General features: G+C 43.9%; 1 protein-coding gene across 1 annotated transcript in view; it reads left to right on the forward strand.

The window, feature by feature from the left end:
- ankfn1b (ankyrin repeat and fibronectin type III domain containing 1b) overlaps positions 1-15973 on the forward strand; it is a 98992-nt gene that overhangs the window by 61425 nt on the left and 21594 nt on the right. Inside the window, exon 5 of the mRNA XM_084040228.1 lies at positions 4975-5097. Coding sequence (XP_083896354.1) covers positions 4975-5097 — 123 coding nt within the window. The remainder of the gene's footprint in view (positions 1-4974; positions 5098-15973) is intronic.

A 15973-nucleotide genomic window follows, 5' to 3' on the forward strand; every position in this document is an offset into this window, starting at 1 on the left:
TCAAAGTGCACAGGCGATAGCTTTGTGTACTGTGAGCAAGAACAATGAGTTCTTTAGCAGAATTCTTGTTCTGCACATGAGTACCCCCGAACAGGTAATTGCTGCCATGGCAACAGAACAGAGAGGGGAAAGTGACATTAGGTGAGTTGTTTGCGAGAAAGCGATCCTTCGCAGTGACAGTGTGAAAGTGTGTTTACGTAAGTGTGTGTGTGAGCGTAGGTCAACATTTTCTCCGTATCGCCACACAAACCGGTCGGCGCTGACAAAAGCGGTCTTGTGCTGCAGGATTGGGGAAAGTTACTAATGCTGGCAAGATCCTAATCTAAGTCACATTGCAGTGGCTTTCACATTGGAGGGATATTTTAGGAACAGTTATCGTATCTTGTAGTCACTGGGACTGTACAAGGGGGGATAAATTGATAAAATCCACGGGTCAGAGCGGGAAGTGTGAGCATTTGTTCTTATCGAAAATACTCCGAAACCCCAAAGGGTTCTGCTACAATCTATTTATATGTTAGGTTAGGGCCTAACCCTATGGGCTGTTATACTGAATTACAAGTTTATAATAAATAAATAAAAAAAGAATTCATTATCTTCAAAATAAAAGCATTATCTGCAACATAAATGCATGAAATTATCTTTATGATTGAACGCATGATTTGTTTTTTTGGAACAATGAATGAAATTCAACCAGAATCTTGTGTGGGTTTTTTGTTTACAGTTGATACATTACTTTGAATTAAAAACAATTATTTTATTGGTAGATAAAGGCTTATAAAGACAACATGCCTCTTTCACCGTAGTTTCTTATTACAGCAAGTTTTAAACTGGACCCAAGTAAGATGGCCGCCACATGGTCATTAGAACATACAGCTACTGTTTGACATCTATGGCCAACATGCTAATATGCTCACAGCAACAAGCTAACATGTTTACCATACATACCATCTAGATTTAGTGTGTCAGCATGCAAACATTTACTTATTCCACTAAACGTAAATCATTTCAGAGGCGGGAATGTAATTAGGACCAACTTTAGTTGAGACATTTCACTCAAAACTACAAATGTCAACCGCATGGTGGCGCTACAGGAAAAGTCAACGGATCACCAAAGTCATTGGAACCAGAAAGTCAAGGAACCATGAATGTCTGTACAAAATGTCATGCCAATCCATCAGATGTTTAGATGCTTCACTGGATATAGAATAAAGATCTCAGTTCTCGGAAAAAATGCATTACAATACATATATTTTTTATCTTTTTGTTGCTTTTTAAAGATTGCATTTCTCAAATTGCCAGCTTTATACACCAGGAACACATTGAAAAAGGATGGGAAAATACAAAGCTTCCACTGCAGAGCTGCTGTCCACTGTGTCTACATCATGCTGTGCAGCTTCGCTCAGCAAGCATCCATTCAGCATGTGGTCTTAAATTGCTTAATAACCTGTGTCTTTGTTCATTGTGATCACGGCAAAGTGCCTGAGTGGTGAGATGGGAAATGACAAAGGACTAACATTTACAGGTATGACTGTATTGGCTTTGAACGAGGACAGGGAATTCTGGCCAATGTAGGCACTTTCATGGGCGGCGCTATAGGCTAAATGCTTCATTGTTTCTGCGTGTTTAGGGTCACATGGCTTCAAGGTCACATCATAGCCTCAGTTCTTTTTTGGAAAAAACAATCAATCACTGATTTTTATAAACCGTAATCAACACCAGGAAAAATGAAAGAGAAAATATAATTCTGATGAGAGGATAATCGAGCGGGATATCCTGAGTGGGCCTCTAAGGGGATTGCATCACCGCAGTGTGTTGCCGTGATGATGTTATCGGGGACAGCTGCATGGGGCGGAGCCAGGGGTCGGGGCTCTCAGGGAGCCAAGAGGCAGCCAGTTGCCAGCAGATCCCCTCCACTGAGACCCACCTGCTTCGCATGTCCATTTTGCCTCTAAACCCCTCAAAGGGATTCCCTGAGTCCTCCTCTATGTCCACTGGCCCCCGTGTCTTTGAAGTCATGATCCTATGTGTTTTCATGGCATTGAAGTCATTTTCCTACGGCCGTGTCGTGTCATGTGTTTGATCCAGAAGGTTGTTTGAAGTTTTACAGGGAACCCTTAATGTAACTATTGGGCATAGGCCAAACATATTAGATCTATATAAACCAAGGCAATTATTAACAACCAGTGATGATCCGGACCAATCACCCCTGTAGTCTATTTATGCAGCAGAGTTTCTCAGACCAGTGAAATACAGTTTATGGAAAGGGACATTAACATCAATGGTTGTCAGTAGCTGGCATGCACAGGGCAGTGCTACTAATTCAATTAAAAGCCCTTGAAGAAGAAGAAGACCGGCCTAAGTTAATACCATCAATTAGGGGTTGCTCTGCCATCTGACTAAAATCCCACACCCCGCTCGTGTGATTCATACAGGAAAATATGCCTCTTTGTCGACCAACTCTTTGGAGACGCTGGCGCGGGGTCAGGAAACAGTAGTTGAGGGTGTAGGAGTGGGAACGAAAGGCAGTAGGACCGGGGGGTTGTTCTCCTAGATAAGCCATAGCATGAGGTCATTCTCAATGAGAACTCGTGTATTTTCATCTCAGCTTATGGCAACGTCTTTGTAGAGCAACAGCTGGCCTTACCAGGAGTCTGTTGTTGTAGCATGAAAGAATACGCTCCAGGAAGAAAACGTTTCCCCTTTTTATACAGATAGAAAATCTTTTCTTATTTATTGTAAAGTGTTTGATTTTTGTGGCCAGTTTCATTCTATTAGGTTATATTATATACATTATATGTCCCTGTGAACGCGATAGAAACCTGGAGGGAATATCCTCGTCATTTTGGTACAAACGTCCACCTGAACTCAAGGATGGACTGATTAGATATTAGTAGTCAGTCAAAGGTCGAGGTCACCGTGACCTCACGCTCATCCCAATGTCATGAATGCGATTACTCTGGAACATCTGGAAGGAAAGTCTGCAAATTTGGCACAACGTCCACTTGGATGCAAGGGTGAACTGATAAGAATTTGTTGGTCAAAGGTCACACGTCTTTAGCCATAACTCAAACATTCTTATGTTAATTATGACAATCTCACACAAACGTTGAACAGGATCAAACAAGTGACGATGATGATGCTCTTGGACGGACGTGAATGTAAATTACGACTAGACGGCTCGGCGGAGGCACACAACTGTTAGGGTGGTAAATCTAGTTTGTCCTTTTTACTTTGTGTTCAGAGAAAGTTGATTTATGATGCCTGTCAAGTACACAGAGTCGACCTGTTTTGAGAGAGGGATGAAATAGAATTTTGGCAATGAGGCAATCTTATTATGAGACGTTTATTTTTATATCAGTTCGGAAAAGAGAAGAGAATGTTCCAGGCAGGGCAGGCCAGCAGAAAGCCCAACTGGCACGGATGTGAAACTTTAAAAAGGGGTCTCACTCTAATTTCCAAGGTCACAGCGGTCTTTCATTCACACCTGTGGGGACGTTACACGGTCTTGATCCATTTGAGTCATTCTCAGATCTCAATCTGTCTCTCAAGGACTCGAAAGGACACTCACAGACCTTCTGTCCTCTCTCAGGAGGAACTCATTCAAGGGGATGAATCAATGCCCAAAACTGAGCATGTGACATTATGCCAATCTGGCAATTGAGTTAGGCGAAAACTGGATGCATCACCACACTGCCACTCACCCGTGTCACTGTTTAATCAAAAGAGCTGCATGAACTATTGCATGCGATTTCATCAATTCTGTTTTTATCAAAGCCTCATGTGAACGGCTATTTCTGCAGCACCTTACATAAACCCACGACAGCGATGGCAGATACGAGCTTGGTTTCCGAGTGACAGGATGCAGCCTGTAGTCTGTGCTCTCCTCAATCCAACCGTCCCTGCGAGCCTCACCGCGAGCACTAAAACACTTTTTGGCTCTGGTTGAGAGATCCGTGTATGTGTGTGAGTGAGTACGTATGAGTCATTGTTCGGGATGCTTTATCATTTCATAATGAAATTCAAACAGCATGTGTGTTAGATTAGGTGAGTGAAAAATACATCATTTTATGTATGATTGTGTGTACAAAAAAAGTGTTAATGCTAATACCATTAGGACATTCCTTGATTTATGCTTGTTTTTTGTTTTTGCCCTACAGTACTTTGATATTTATTCATTTTCACTATATTCATATAAACCTTTGCTTAATAAGTCTTGCGAATATTTACACCACATATTTGTATGTGCTCCGGCAATGTGGCTCTGTGAGCTCGGCTCTTCGGTAGAGAATATTATTACATTTTGATTAGTCCCCACTGCTACCGCAGCAATATTGCATGAGTCTCATCAAATGTATCCTGCGCCGGAATGGAAGAAATATTACATTTCCTGTATTTAATTTTGAACAAAAGGTTGAACTGGGACATTGGCTGCCCAGTAGAGGAGATTAAAATGTGTGTGACTTCACTTTTTTTTTCTATGAAAAAAGATTTGAAGAAAATTAGACAGGAAGTGTGCGGCTTTCCCTGAAACCTAATGTTTCCTGTGGGAGCTGCGTCTTTGTTACGCTGTTTATCAACTTCACAAACTACATTTCCACTGAGTATTGTGATTTTTGCAAAAAATGGAGTTTAATTTTAGGCATGAGAGAACCCATTTGTTTTCACCAGCATCATTTAACCTTTGTTTGGGGCAGATATCATTTATTGGAGTCGTGGAGACGATAAATCCACAGTACAAATATCACTCCTGTCTTTTCTTATTTGCATTGTTTTATACTGAGAGCTGAGGAAAACGGCACTGATGTTAACTGCTCCTAAACTTCTCTGCAAGAATGCAAAAGAATGTGAAGAATGTATGACAAGGGATGTAGTGCAAGACAGGAGGTTTCTCAAAGATTATCCACGCAATGGGGCCATGTCTAAACCAGTCCATAGATCTGATCCTGATCCATGTATTCTTGTTCTGTCCCCAAGGTCAGAGTCTGGGATCTCCAAATTCACCCATCGTCTGTCCCTCAAAGAGCGTGTGGGCAAAGCAGAGAAGACTTGTACGGACCGACCAGCGTCCTACAGGAGACGATCCCTCAGTGTGGACTGGTAAGCCCAAAGACCATCTCTTAATCTGCTTAGTCACATTCTAAGGTTGCGATAGAGTAATTGGCCTTAACTGCTTCAGGCTTTTAGGTTATCAGAATGTGAAGATTATGAAATTAGACTTCCTAAACTGGTATCAGATGCAGATTTCACAACCGAAATCCAAGGACAACTAACAAGAGACAACTGCAACTGTGTGTGTATCAAGGCTGAGGTCGATTGCAATTGGGCGAATGGTGTTTGGGGGCGGGGGCAGGGAGTGGGCGGAGTGCTGATAGGGTCTTGCTCCGTCTCTGCGTCTGGGTTTCGTTGAAGCGCGCCAAGCAGCTCCAGTGGCGCCGGCTCATCTTGCTCTTGTAAAGCTCCAGTCCTCAGGCAGCCGATGAAAGGAGTTTGAAAGCTTTCCATCACGGAGCTGCTTTCCTTTCCCCACCCATGGGACTCCTTCCCAGTCTTCCCCTCTTGTTGCGCGGCCTCCGCTCATTTATCTACCCATCCATCCTGCCGTCTGTCCATCTGGCATCCCCCCCCTGAGCTCCCTGCTATGTATTCTTGGCTTTTCCATTATACTTCTCTCACCATTGGGGAAATAGCCCCAGGCTAGAGCGGATCTTACACTTCCTTTGCACTTCATTTTATCAAGTAAAAAAATGTCCAAACAGTCACGGGTCTAAACAGTTTCCAGGTTTCTAATTGCTGCGCGGGGACTACAGTAGCTGTTCAATGGAGTTACTTTGCGGTTTGCGGAGTTGCAGGTGTGGGATCCTCTGAGGTCCTATCGCATCGCGCCCGGGCCCGGTGTGAGGTCTTACGAGGTCTTTTGTCGGCCTTACGAGACCCGCTGTGTGGTCTCGGACTGATGCTGCGATGTGTGGTCCGCCGGCAGAAATGTGGTGTTAAGTGTACGAGCGTTTGGAGTGTATGTGCAGTGTGAGGTCCTTTACTTTAACAGCTTCGTGTTTTTCTCCCATGTTGCCGGAGAGGGGACCTGGCCTTTAAAGTTCAGGCCCTGATTGATGTAGTCTGTTTTTAATGAAACACAGTGGGTAGATTGGACATGCTCATTTACGAGAGGGATGAGGGGGGCTCGGCTACAGCTGGATTCTGACTTTCTCCGGGGCGAGGCGCCGATACAGGAGTGTGACTGGTCTTTTTTTTGACATCATAAACAAGGGACCCCAGAGATTCAAGGTCGAGGGCTGAGTCATGCTACCGGGAGGTGAAACGAGGTCGGTCCAGCTCCTGACGAGACCGGCACGGCTCGTCTGGAATGCACAGTCATCAACGCGGAAGGAAAACACATGTGCTAGTAGCGTCTTAAAAAAAAAACATGAATCAGTCGCATTTTTGGAATAGTTCAACACTTAAAGCATTTCCTGTAATCAATCTGTATAATTGATTGGCTAACAGGTAATTGTTAATTGTAAATGACTCATCACCGACCCTCGTTAACCAATCATTAACCGACGATAACAGTTCCTTGCATGCAGGGGTGCTGTGGTTAAAGTGCTAACAAGCCATCCAACTGCAAGCGATAGAAACAGGTCACCCATCATTTACAGCCATCTGCCTAGTAGAGCAAAACAGTCAACTGTCCTCAGCTCACCTGTCCTGGACAGAAAGACACATTTTTGCGTGCATTGTCTTGGACACATGCATCCAGTAACGGGAAAATTTGTCATGCACAGAAACCTTGCACACTGAGTCCGATGCGTTTTTTATACATATTCGTTGAGAAAATTCACAAAGCATAAATAAAACCCAGTCATCCAGCTGTGAGGAATATTCTGTGGTCCTCTCATTCTTGAAAGAAGAAAAAGAAATCCAGATCGGGATAGTTCCTTACTTTGTAGTTCAAAATTAAATAAATTAAAACAGATAAAAATTGACTGAATTGATATTTATTTAGATAATGCTATCCGATACCAGATCAACCCATTGTTTCCATACAGGAATTTCGGTGTCGGACCAATATCAGTATCAGTATTAGTGCATCTCTGCTTTTTGGGGGACCAGCCAATAAGTTACAAGATTCTCCTCTGATTTTTTTTATATTTCTTTTCTGATAGCATTCATCTGTCTTTGTTTTCAGTTAAACGGTTATTTATCAACATCCCTAGTTCAGATGGTGCCTCAGTGAGTTTTCTGTGTCTCGATAAAAGAGGCTGTAAAAGCACTGGAATGTGTTTGCCAGTATGAATGTGAAACGTTGACATGTAGGCAGCTTTATTTATACAGCACATTTCATTACAAAGGAACCCAATGTGCTTCACATTTAAATGAAAAAGAAAAGAATAAAGAGATAAATAATAAATAAAATCAAATAAACATCAAGCATGTGTATCACAGTGGTATACAAAGCAATGAAAAAGAAATACAAATATTTATACATACACCCAATACCTACACATACACTTACATGCACACACACATGCTTTAGTCTCTCTCTCCCTCTCTCTCTCACACACACACACACACGCACACACATAAACACACACACACACACACACACACACACAGTTTTTATAGTTCATTGCTCATCAGGCAAAGCATTCCAGAGGGCAGGTCCACAGTAACTAAAAGCACCTTTACCAGCTCCAGATCTTATTGTGGGTACAACAAAAATAATAAATATACCAGAGAGCCAGTAATAGAACCATGTAGGTGCATTATGCACCTATATACACTTTTAAAGTAAAATTCAATTATGTTTATCTTCTTTCGCTCTGTAAATCCAATCCTGTAAAGTAACACGAGGGTTATATTAAATACCATGCTGGAAACCAGCAGCCCTCCCGCAGTAAAGCAGTCTCAGGTGGCTGAAAACTTTACTATCTATTTAGTGGACCATTGCCGTTTATGTCGATTCAAGTCAGATACCTAAACAAACTGTGACTATTAAGGGAATTCTTCGCCAAGGCAGCCCATATACACGCCTGAAACAGGAGCCGTTTTGTAGCTTTATCAAAGTCCATGAGAGCTGGCAGGGCCTTGGGAAAATGCGATAATAAAAGATAATGGGAGTGTTATTGTTATTGGTAATCATAGTAAATGGCCTCTAGGGTATGGGTGGGGGGGGAAAGAGGGGGTGAGAGCGAGTGGTGAAGGGGAAATAAGAGGTTATGGCTGCCTGTTAAGATTTCTGGAAAAATATTGATAAGTTTTGGTATTTTCCAGGAAACCATTAGTATAAATAATTACAATCTAGATCCGTGAGTTTTTTGGCGGGGTGAAAACAGTGGCCTTGTGAGATTCCTATTTTGTTTTTCTGAATAAAAAGACGATTTTAATTCTGTTTCTCTAAAAGCCATGTGAGAACTTAATTATTTTGAACACTGCTGTTGATACTGCATGCCACTGAAGGGGATCGTTTGCATTATGCGAACATTAAGTTAAATATCTAAACTAATACACTTTCCCCCTGCCGTGTGTATTTGCTGCCTTGTTTCTTGTGCATGACGTGGACCCGGGAGACATCCAATAGCGTCTGAGAGTCAATACTGGGGCTATAAAGGGACACTGGTTCTGTTCCAGCACAGGGCCAGTAAATAAGTCTTTATTTCCATATCCTCTCATGGTGACAGAGAGGCAGTTCCAGCCCTTTGCCAAAACCCCTGAGTACAATGGAGAGGCAGCCATGTATGTCGGCCAAGCAGTTTTTTATTTCCCATAGCAGTTCCCCCGCAGTTCGCCTGGAGAGGAAACTCTATACATAAGTACTTAAACATCAACGTATACTAGCATTCGGTGCTCGAACCGTATTCACTTCATAAATGAACACAAAATTTGAAGTTGGTACTACTCCATTATTGTTTTATTGTGATGTGTGTGGTTGTGCAGTGTGTGTGCACCGGAGGGTTTAAAACCCTCACCATCCCCTGAAGGCCTCTCCGCTCTGCCTGGTGCCACCCTGTCTTCAGGAATAACTCGGAGCTGACAGCACTCTTAGGATGACGTCCTAATTTCGATGCCAGGAGAGAAACCAGCCTCCCCTTCCCGTAGTCGATATATTAACACACACACACACACACACACACAGTGGTAGAAACTCATGCGTGTCTGATTTTTCTCCTTGATATTCATGCTCACACACATACATGAGCAACCACACATTGTAATAGTTAACACTGTGTTGAGTTGGTGTGTAAAGGGGGGAACGGGGGTTACCAAGTGCTAATCCTTGTGAATTGTGCACAAAGGGAATAAAAAGAACATAGAGAAATCACCAAAGTCTTAGTGGAAAAAAGGAGGGCAATGCTCAAGGGGCCCGGGTGTAAAGTGGTTTTAGACAGTGTGCCACTCGCCTCATTTGGTTCTAATTTGATTTAATATTCCCCCGCTCTTTCTTTTTCAGCCTCTCTTTAGATTCCCTCCTTTCTTCTGTGGCTGAGAGCCGTCAGTTCAAACAAGAGGGACAAAAAAGGTTATAGATCCCTATAATTTCTCTTTTTTTAGAAATTCCGCTCAGAACGCGCTGTTAAAGATGGTGACAGGAGGGAACTGATCCTCGTTCTGCTAAGTTGTCGACTTACTTGCAGTGAAATAACATTATTCTTAGATTGTTTTGACCCCTCAAAGCTTCGACACACAAGAGTAACACGGTTAGACAAGTTAGAGATAGATTCATTATATAAACTGGATGCAATATTGTGCTGCGAAAGCATTTTTTTCTCCACAGCTTTACTGATAATACAATAAGAATAACATATTTATACACACATCACATGTAGGCTTTTAGAAATGAAAATATTTTTGTCAGTGTGCAGGTGGTACTCTGTTCATCACAGAAAATATACACCTTGTTCTTGTCTGCGGCCTTCAATCCTGAGATGCTTTTATTTTTTAAGGCCACACGGACGAGGAGTCCTCAAAGTGCTCAGGAAAAAAAGTAGAAACCTCTGCGATCCCACAACAACTGAGCAAGCAGATGAAGATCATGCAATATGATTGAAAGCCTCCGTATAGCTACAGCACTAGATGGACCTTGCGGTGAGGTTGTTTTCAGAACTATTTTGAACGCGTCCGTGACAAAGACGCTAATAGAAACACGTTTTTATTGACAACGAGCATATGAGGAAACATTTTCCTCCCAGAACAAAAACTGTGTATTTGCGCCGTGTCAGCTGTCCTGTCGGGTTTGGACTTCTCCGGCTTCTTGGCCTGCAATATTAATTTGTTGAGACTGAGTTGTTGGCAAGATGAGAGACTATAGATTCCAGGGAGCAGAGTTTCTGCTTTTGGATAAGTCCTGGGTTATTCTTTCTCACACACACACATAAACAAATACAGACACATTACATACACACAAATTAAGTACATCAAGTACACACACACACACACTCATACGTACAATCACCTACATGCACACTTCAGACATGCATGCACTCTCACACACAAATGCATTCGCTGAAATATGTACACACACCATCTTCTGGACTCTGGATGCTGTGGGCCGCTCTAAGGGAGATTTATGAGGCTGGCTCCCTCTTGTCCTGTGTGTCTCCGGCTTGATACTCTGGTTTCCACTCCAAACCTCAACTCAGCACACAGACACAGAGAGACAGAGTGGGGAGGGCGGGAGGGAGGGAGGGAGGGAGGTAGGTAGGTAGACTGAAAGAGAGAAGTAGGTGGTGAGGAGGAGGGAAAAGGGGGATGTCAGAGAAGACTGGAATAGGTAAGAAGAGGAGGGAGAGAGTGAGAATGATTGAGAGTGAAGTAGATGAAATGGCAGATTGAAAAGATGATGAAGAGCGACAGCTAGAGTGAGTGACGAAGAGCTCTTTAAATGGGACTGTGGAGTTGGGAAGAGAGAGGTTTCGAAATAAAGAGCATGGGGGAAAAAGAGCCAGTTAATGTAGTGTGTCTGTGTGTGTTTTTTTTCTGTGTGTGTGTGTGTGTGTGTGTGTGTGTGTGTGTGTGTGTGTGTGTGCAGAGACAGACAGCCCGTGGGTCAGAGGGTTAGCGTGGCTCCATGTGTTGCTTATAAGCTGATAAAAGACAACCAAAGCCGGGGAAACTACACCCCTCTGCCTACTTTCTGCACGTGTGTGTGTGTGTGTGTGTGTGTGTGTGTGTGTGTGTGTGTGTGTGTGTGTGTGTGTGTGTGTGTGTCTGTGTGTGTGTGTGTGTGTGTGTGTGAGGGTTCGTGTCTGTGTGAGGGTTGTATTCAGGGTCAGAGGCAGAAAGAAAATCGGTTGGGGACCCCGAGAGGTTTGTGGTTTGAAACTAGTCTTGAGAAAATGGTTTACAGATTGTGATAGGGAGCTCAGGTAGTACAGACCTCCAGACCCACGTCAGCGTGCTCGACAAATAGAACAGAAGCACTGCGAGAGCCGGTAAAGACTTTGACTTACCGACCTTCGGATGACAATCCAGAGGAATTGCACTTTCTCTCACTCATTTATGATTTATTTTTTAAATCAGCTGATCCTGGCGCCACGATCAAATTGTTGACTTCCACCTGCACGACTCTCAGTGTTTCCAGATTTGGGTCCAACAGGAACTCATTCCAGGTCTCGTGCATCTAAATCTTTATCTGAAGCCTCAACCTTAAATGATCACCACCTCACAAACCTAGACTCGTGATGCGACTCCCTCCAAACAGCAATGTCTTAACTGGGTCTAATCGCCATTGATGTCAAGTGCGTTTATTTTATTAATAACTTTCTACAGCTTTCTTTAATTTTCCTGATTGAAGTCAGGGGACCAAACATGAAACTAGCTCCTACATGTCTGCCATCCAGTGTACACACACACTGATGTCATGAGTTTGTTATCATGCATCACACACTCTTTATTATCCCTCCATCCACCCATATATCCTCAAACAGGAGTGTACATATTTGCGTGTGAGCATTCACGTTATCCCTTTTTACAAAGGATTTATCATAGTCAGGAGACTAACCCTCCCCGAGCACCTCCCTCCATCCCCATCCCACATAAACAGCCGTGGGACTTTAAACATGGCGCCCGGCCGGCGTGTGACTGAGAGAATGGGCCAACTGGTGGCTTCAGTGGCCAGGGGTCGCCCCCGCCCCTCTCCTCTGCCTGGCTGGGTGGGTGGCATATGGCGGCCCAGGCAGGGACCCCTTTGGTGTGACACACACACACACTCACTCGGAGAGAGACACACAGAAGGCCTGGAGCCACCCAGGCTGGGCCCACGATCGCCATGGGAGACATGGTGTCACCAAGCCTCTGACAGAGGAGGGGTTGTGTGTATGTTTGTGTGTGTGTGTGATCCCACCTTGGAAGCACCACCCCCCCACCTCCCCCCTCCTGAGAACGCTGGCTGCAGCCCGCCACCACATCCCCATGGTGACTCCGCTGTTGTCTCTGCTCATCAAAATTAGAGAGATTTACCTCTGCGTGCACACGCAACACATGCACACACACACAGTCAACAGGTGGCAGGCCTTGCTCGGCACAGCAGGCCCACTTCAAAGGTTAAACATACAGCGGAGCGCTCACTCTTTCTCTGCCGTTCTCCCAAGGGAGAGAGAAAGTGAGAAGAAGGGGATAAGATAATAGGGGAGACAGAAAAGGGACTGTGTAAATGGGAGAGCTATAAAGGGCGGTGGGAGCACGTTCATGTGGGAGCATGCGGCATGGTATCGTATATACCTGGCGTCCACAGTTTGCTCCCCAATTATGCCCACAGCTCACACTTCAAAGTGAGTCACGTATGAATTGAAAGCATACGTAAAAAAAAAAAAAACAGAATGCCTTCAGGGTTTTCCAGTTCAGTAACTTTTTTGACTAACTGTGACTAACAGCAGATGTGAACAAACCCAGCTCCGACATCACAGGCAACATTCTTTGATTATGCTGAATGTGTCACGCAAATGATTAAAGCTCACAAAAGATAAATATCACCTTAGAAAAATGATATGAAACGCCACCGTCTCAGAACAGCTCATCAAAGAAAGGAAGTTGAGTCTAGAGTGGATGAGTCAACGGTGGGAAAATATCGCATTGATGATGGTGTAAACCTGGTGTAAACAAAAGGGCCCATGGCTTCGTCCTGTCTGCTATCAGTTATGTTGTCTGCTGTCTGTGGAGCAACAGGCTAGGTGATGTAAGAACACCATTTAAAAACCACCGTCCATGTTAATAATCATATAATAATCTGGCTGATGATCAGGTATTGTGTCCTGTCTGCCACTTTTCAAAATGCACATCTGGTATCATAATCCATCTGCGTCTCACCCTTTAGACCCCTAAAAGGGGATGTTTTTTAGCAAATGTGTCCTGCTGAAACATCATTCCATCCATGCACACACCTGATGCATCCCTCCATAAAAATTTCACCCGTAAAACGTTACCCCCAAAGACCTGTAAGAGTCCCTCCGATTGTCTCCTCGGCTGTAAAAGCCAGGGAGATCTCGACACACAGGGCTGCACATGTGCATGCGTATGTTTTAATATGTGAGCGCGGGTGTGTATGTCTGCATTTGTTGTGTTGCCATGCCAACTTAGTGTGCATTAGGGGCCGTAGGTCACAGTGTTGGCGTGGCCTTATGCTGCCTATAAGCTGATAAGAGCCAAACAGAGGGGATGGCTATATGAATTCTAGTAATACCCCCCCCCCCCCCCCCCCATCCCTCTCTCTCTCTCCCTTGCTCTCCCTCTCTCTCTCCCTCAGCCTGCCTGCTTCCAGCCTGTCTGGTGCCAAGACTCAGATTTCAGAATTTCCTTCTACAAGCCACATTTAGAGCAGCCAGCGTACTCTGTGTGTGTGTGTGTGTGTGTGTGTGTGTGTGTGTGTGTGTGTGTGTGTGTGTGTGTGTGTGCGCAACTTTCTCCTCTCACTGTCTGTCTCTCTGACCCCCACCACCCTGTTTTCAGCGAGCACTGTCTTTCTGGTGCCGCTCTTTGCCTTTTCTTCTTCATCTCTCTCTATCTCTCTCTCCACCTATAACCTTCCTCCGGTTCTTTGTTTGTTGTTGTAGGGACTTGTGTGTAATAACCATGATTTGACACACCAACGTGTTCTTGTGACAGTAAACTAAAGCACCGGTGAGAAGTTTGAAGATCAGGTCCCACAGCCTACCAGTAAAAGACCTTGTGACACACTGTGATGGGATGGCAGGGGATGGAGTCGGGGGAAGGTGGTGGATCAGAGGCACTGGTAGAAGGAGAAATGTGGGGGAGACCAGACGGAGGCGGGAGGTGTTATGGAATAAAGAATTAAACTGATTAAACACGTTTTGGCCGAGAGCATTGTTGTAAAAGCTCCATTCCTTGAACCTCTTAGGGACAAATATAACCATGTAGGTTTCTGAAGGTGGTGTTGCGTGATTATGTTACTTTTAACAGTTGGTTTCTACGCCAATGACAGCGCATGTATACGCTGCGGTCAGTAGCTCTGATGAATTTCATTTTTTTTACTAGTGCACACGTGCATACACACATAAAAGCCCACGCCTGGAGGTATCCCACTACGCAACAAAATGTGTTGCTTTAGACTCTTTGTGCCTGTGTTGTGAAGACATTTTCCATTTTATTATAGTTTAGATGAATGTTATCTATATTTATATAAGCAATAGGCTCTGGCCAAGAAATTTTTTTTTGCTCACATTCAGGTTCCCATTAGTCTGAGCCATTTCAGCATTACGTAGTAGGGCTTGTTGTAAAACAGTGATTTGAGTTCGATGTAACCTCATTCTTACCTGACAATAAAATCAATCAAATGGAACGGGACTCGTGTCAAGTAGCTGTGAAGGAATTCATTGCTAGCTCGGTGCTGACAGTGTCATTTATATGTTGCAGATTTGCTTTGAAGTGTTTTCCGAGATTTCCTTCTGCAAACTGTTATGAGCTGTTATGTGCATACTTGTGGCTGCATTTGAGCTCGCACCAAAAATCTTGGAAATTCTAAGACGCTGGAATTAACCTTTATTTGTTTCTACGTTTTCTTAAATAACAGGTTTTTCCCATCTCGACGTTGAGTCAGTAATTGTCTGGACTCTCGTCTGCGTGTTTTATATGTAGTCTTTGTTTACATGTGACTCACTGTCTGGAGGACTGAGCTGTTTGTGTAAACAAGCCGAAACAACTAATAAAGCCAATGCTGAGTGTTTGTGTGCTCGCAGTTTTTGGGGTGTTGATTGTTTGTCGGCACTGATGCAGTCTCATTGTAGCAGACTGGGTGTATTTGATGTGGGATTGATTGGGGGCCAAACATGAAGCCTGGCTTTTGGTGGAGACTTTGGTTTCCCAGAACTGCTTCCTGTTTCCCAAACTTGGTTAAAGCGTGCGTGATGTCTTTGAGCTTTTGAATCTCTAGTCATTTATCCAGGTTTTTGTATTTTTGATAGCAAATTGAATGTATATTCTATAAGAACCTCTGTCTGCATTCAAATGTCCTACCTAAGCACGAGGGAGTCATATGGATTTGTTACTGAGGTTAAGCACTAACCACGGGTTGTTCACCAAATATGCGACTACAAGACGTGGTCAGTGTCAGCACGTATTGACAGCAGACACACACAACAACAGTATGGACAAATGTGATCCTTTTTTACATTTTGGATTGTATTTGTTATTGTGTTATGATTGTCTTTCATCTTTCCCTGGGGTAGTAGGGGGCATGTCATTGGGAAAAGACACCCTAATATCACGTGTAGGATGCAGCATCTCTTTGACAGTAAATACACACACACACACACACCCTACACCACGTTACACACTCCCTAATGTCGTCAGAGAGTGATGGGGCACCGTCCTGCCGACAGCAAAAAAAAGTTGTCTGTTCCATCTCAGGCAAATAACAATAAGCCCGGGGCCGGATTCCAACGGGCTTTCTCTTTGAAATGGGATACCGGCACACGCATTACAAATATATCTCTTGTTTTATCTTCCGGGCCAGGCCCATGGA

Source organism: Eutrigla gurnardus (genome assembly GCF_963514095.1).
Source record: "Eutrigla gurnardus genome assembly, chromosome: 22".
Classification (NCBI taxonomy): Eukaryota; Metazoa; Chordata; class Actinopteri; order Perciformes; family Triglidae; genus Eutrigla; species Eutrigla gurnardus.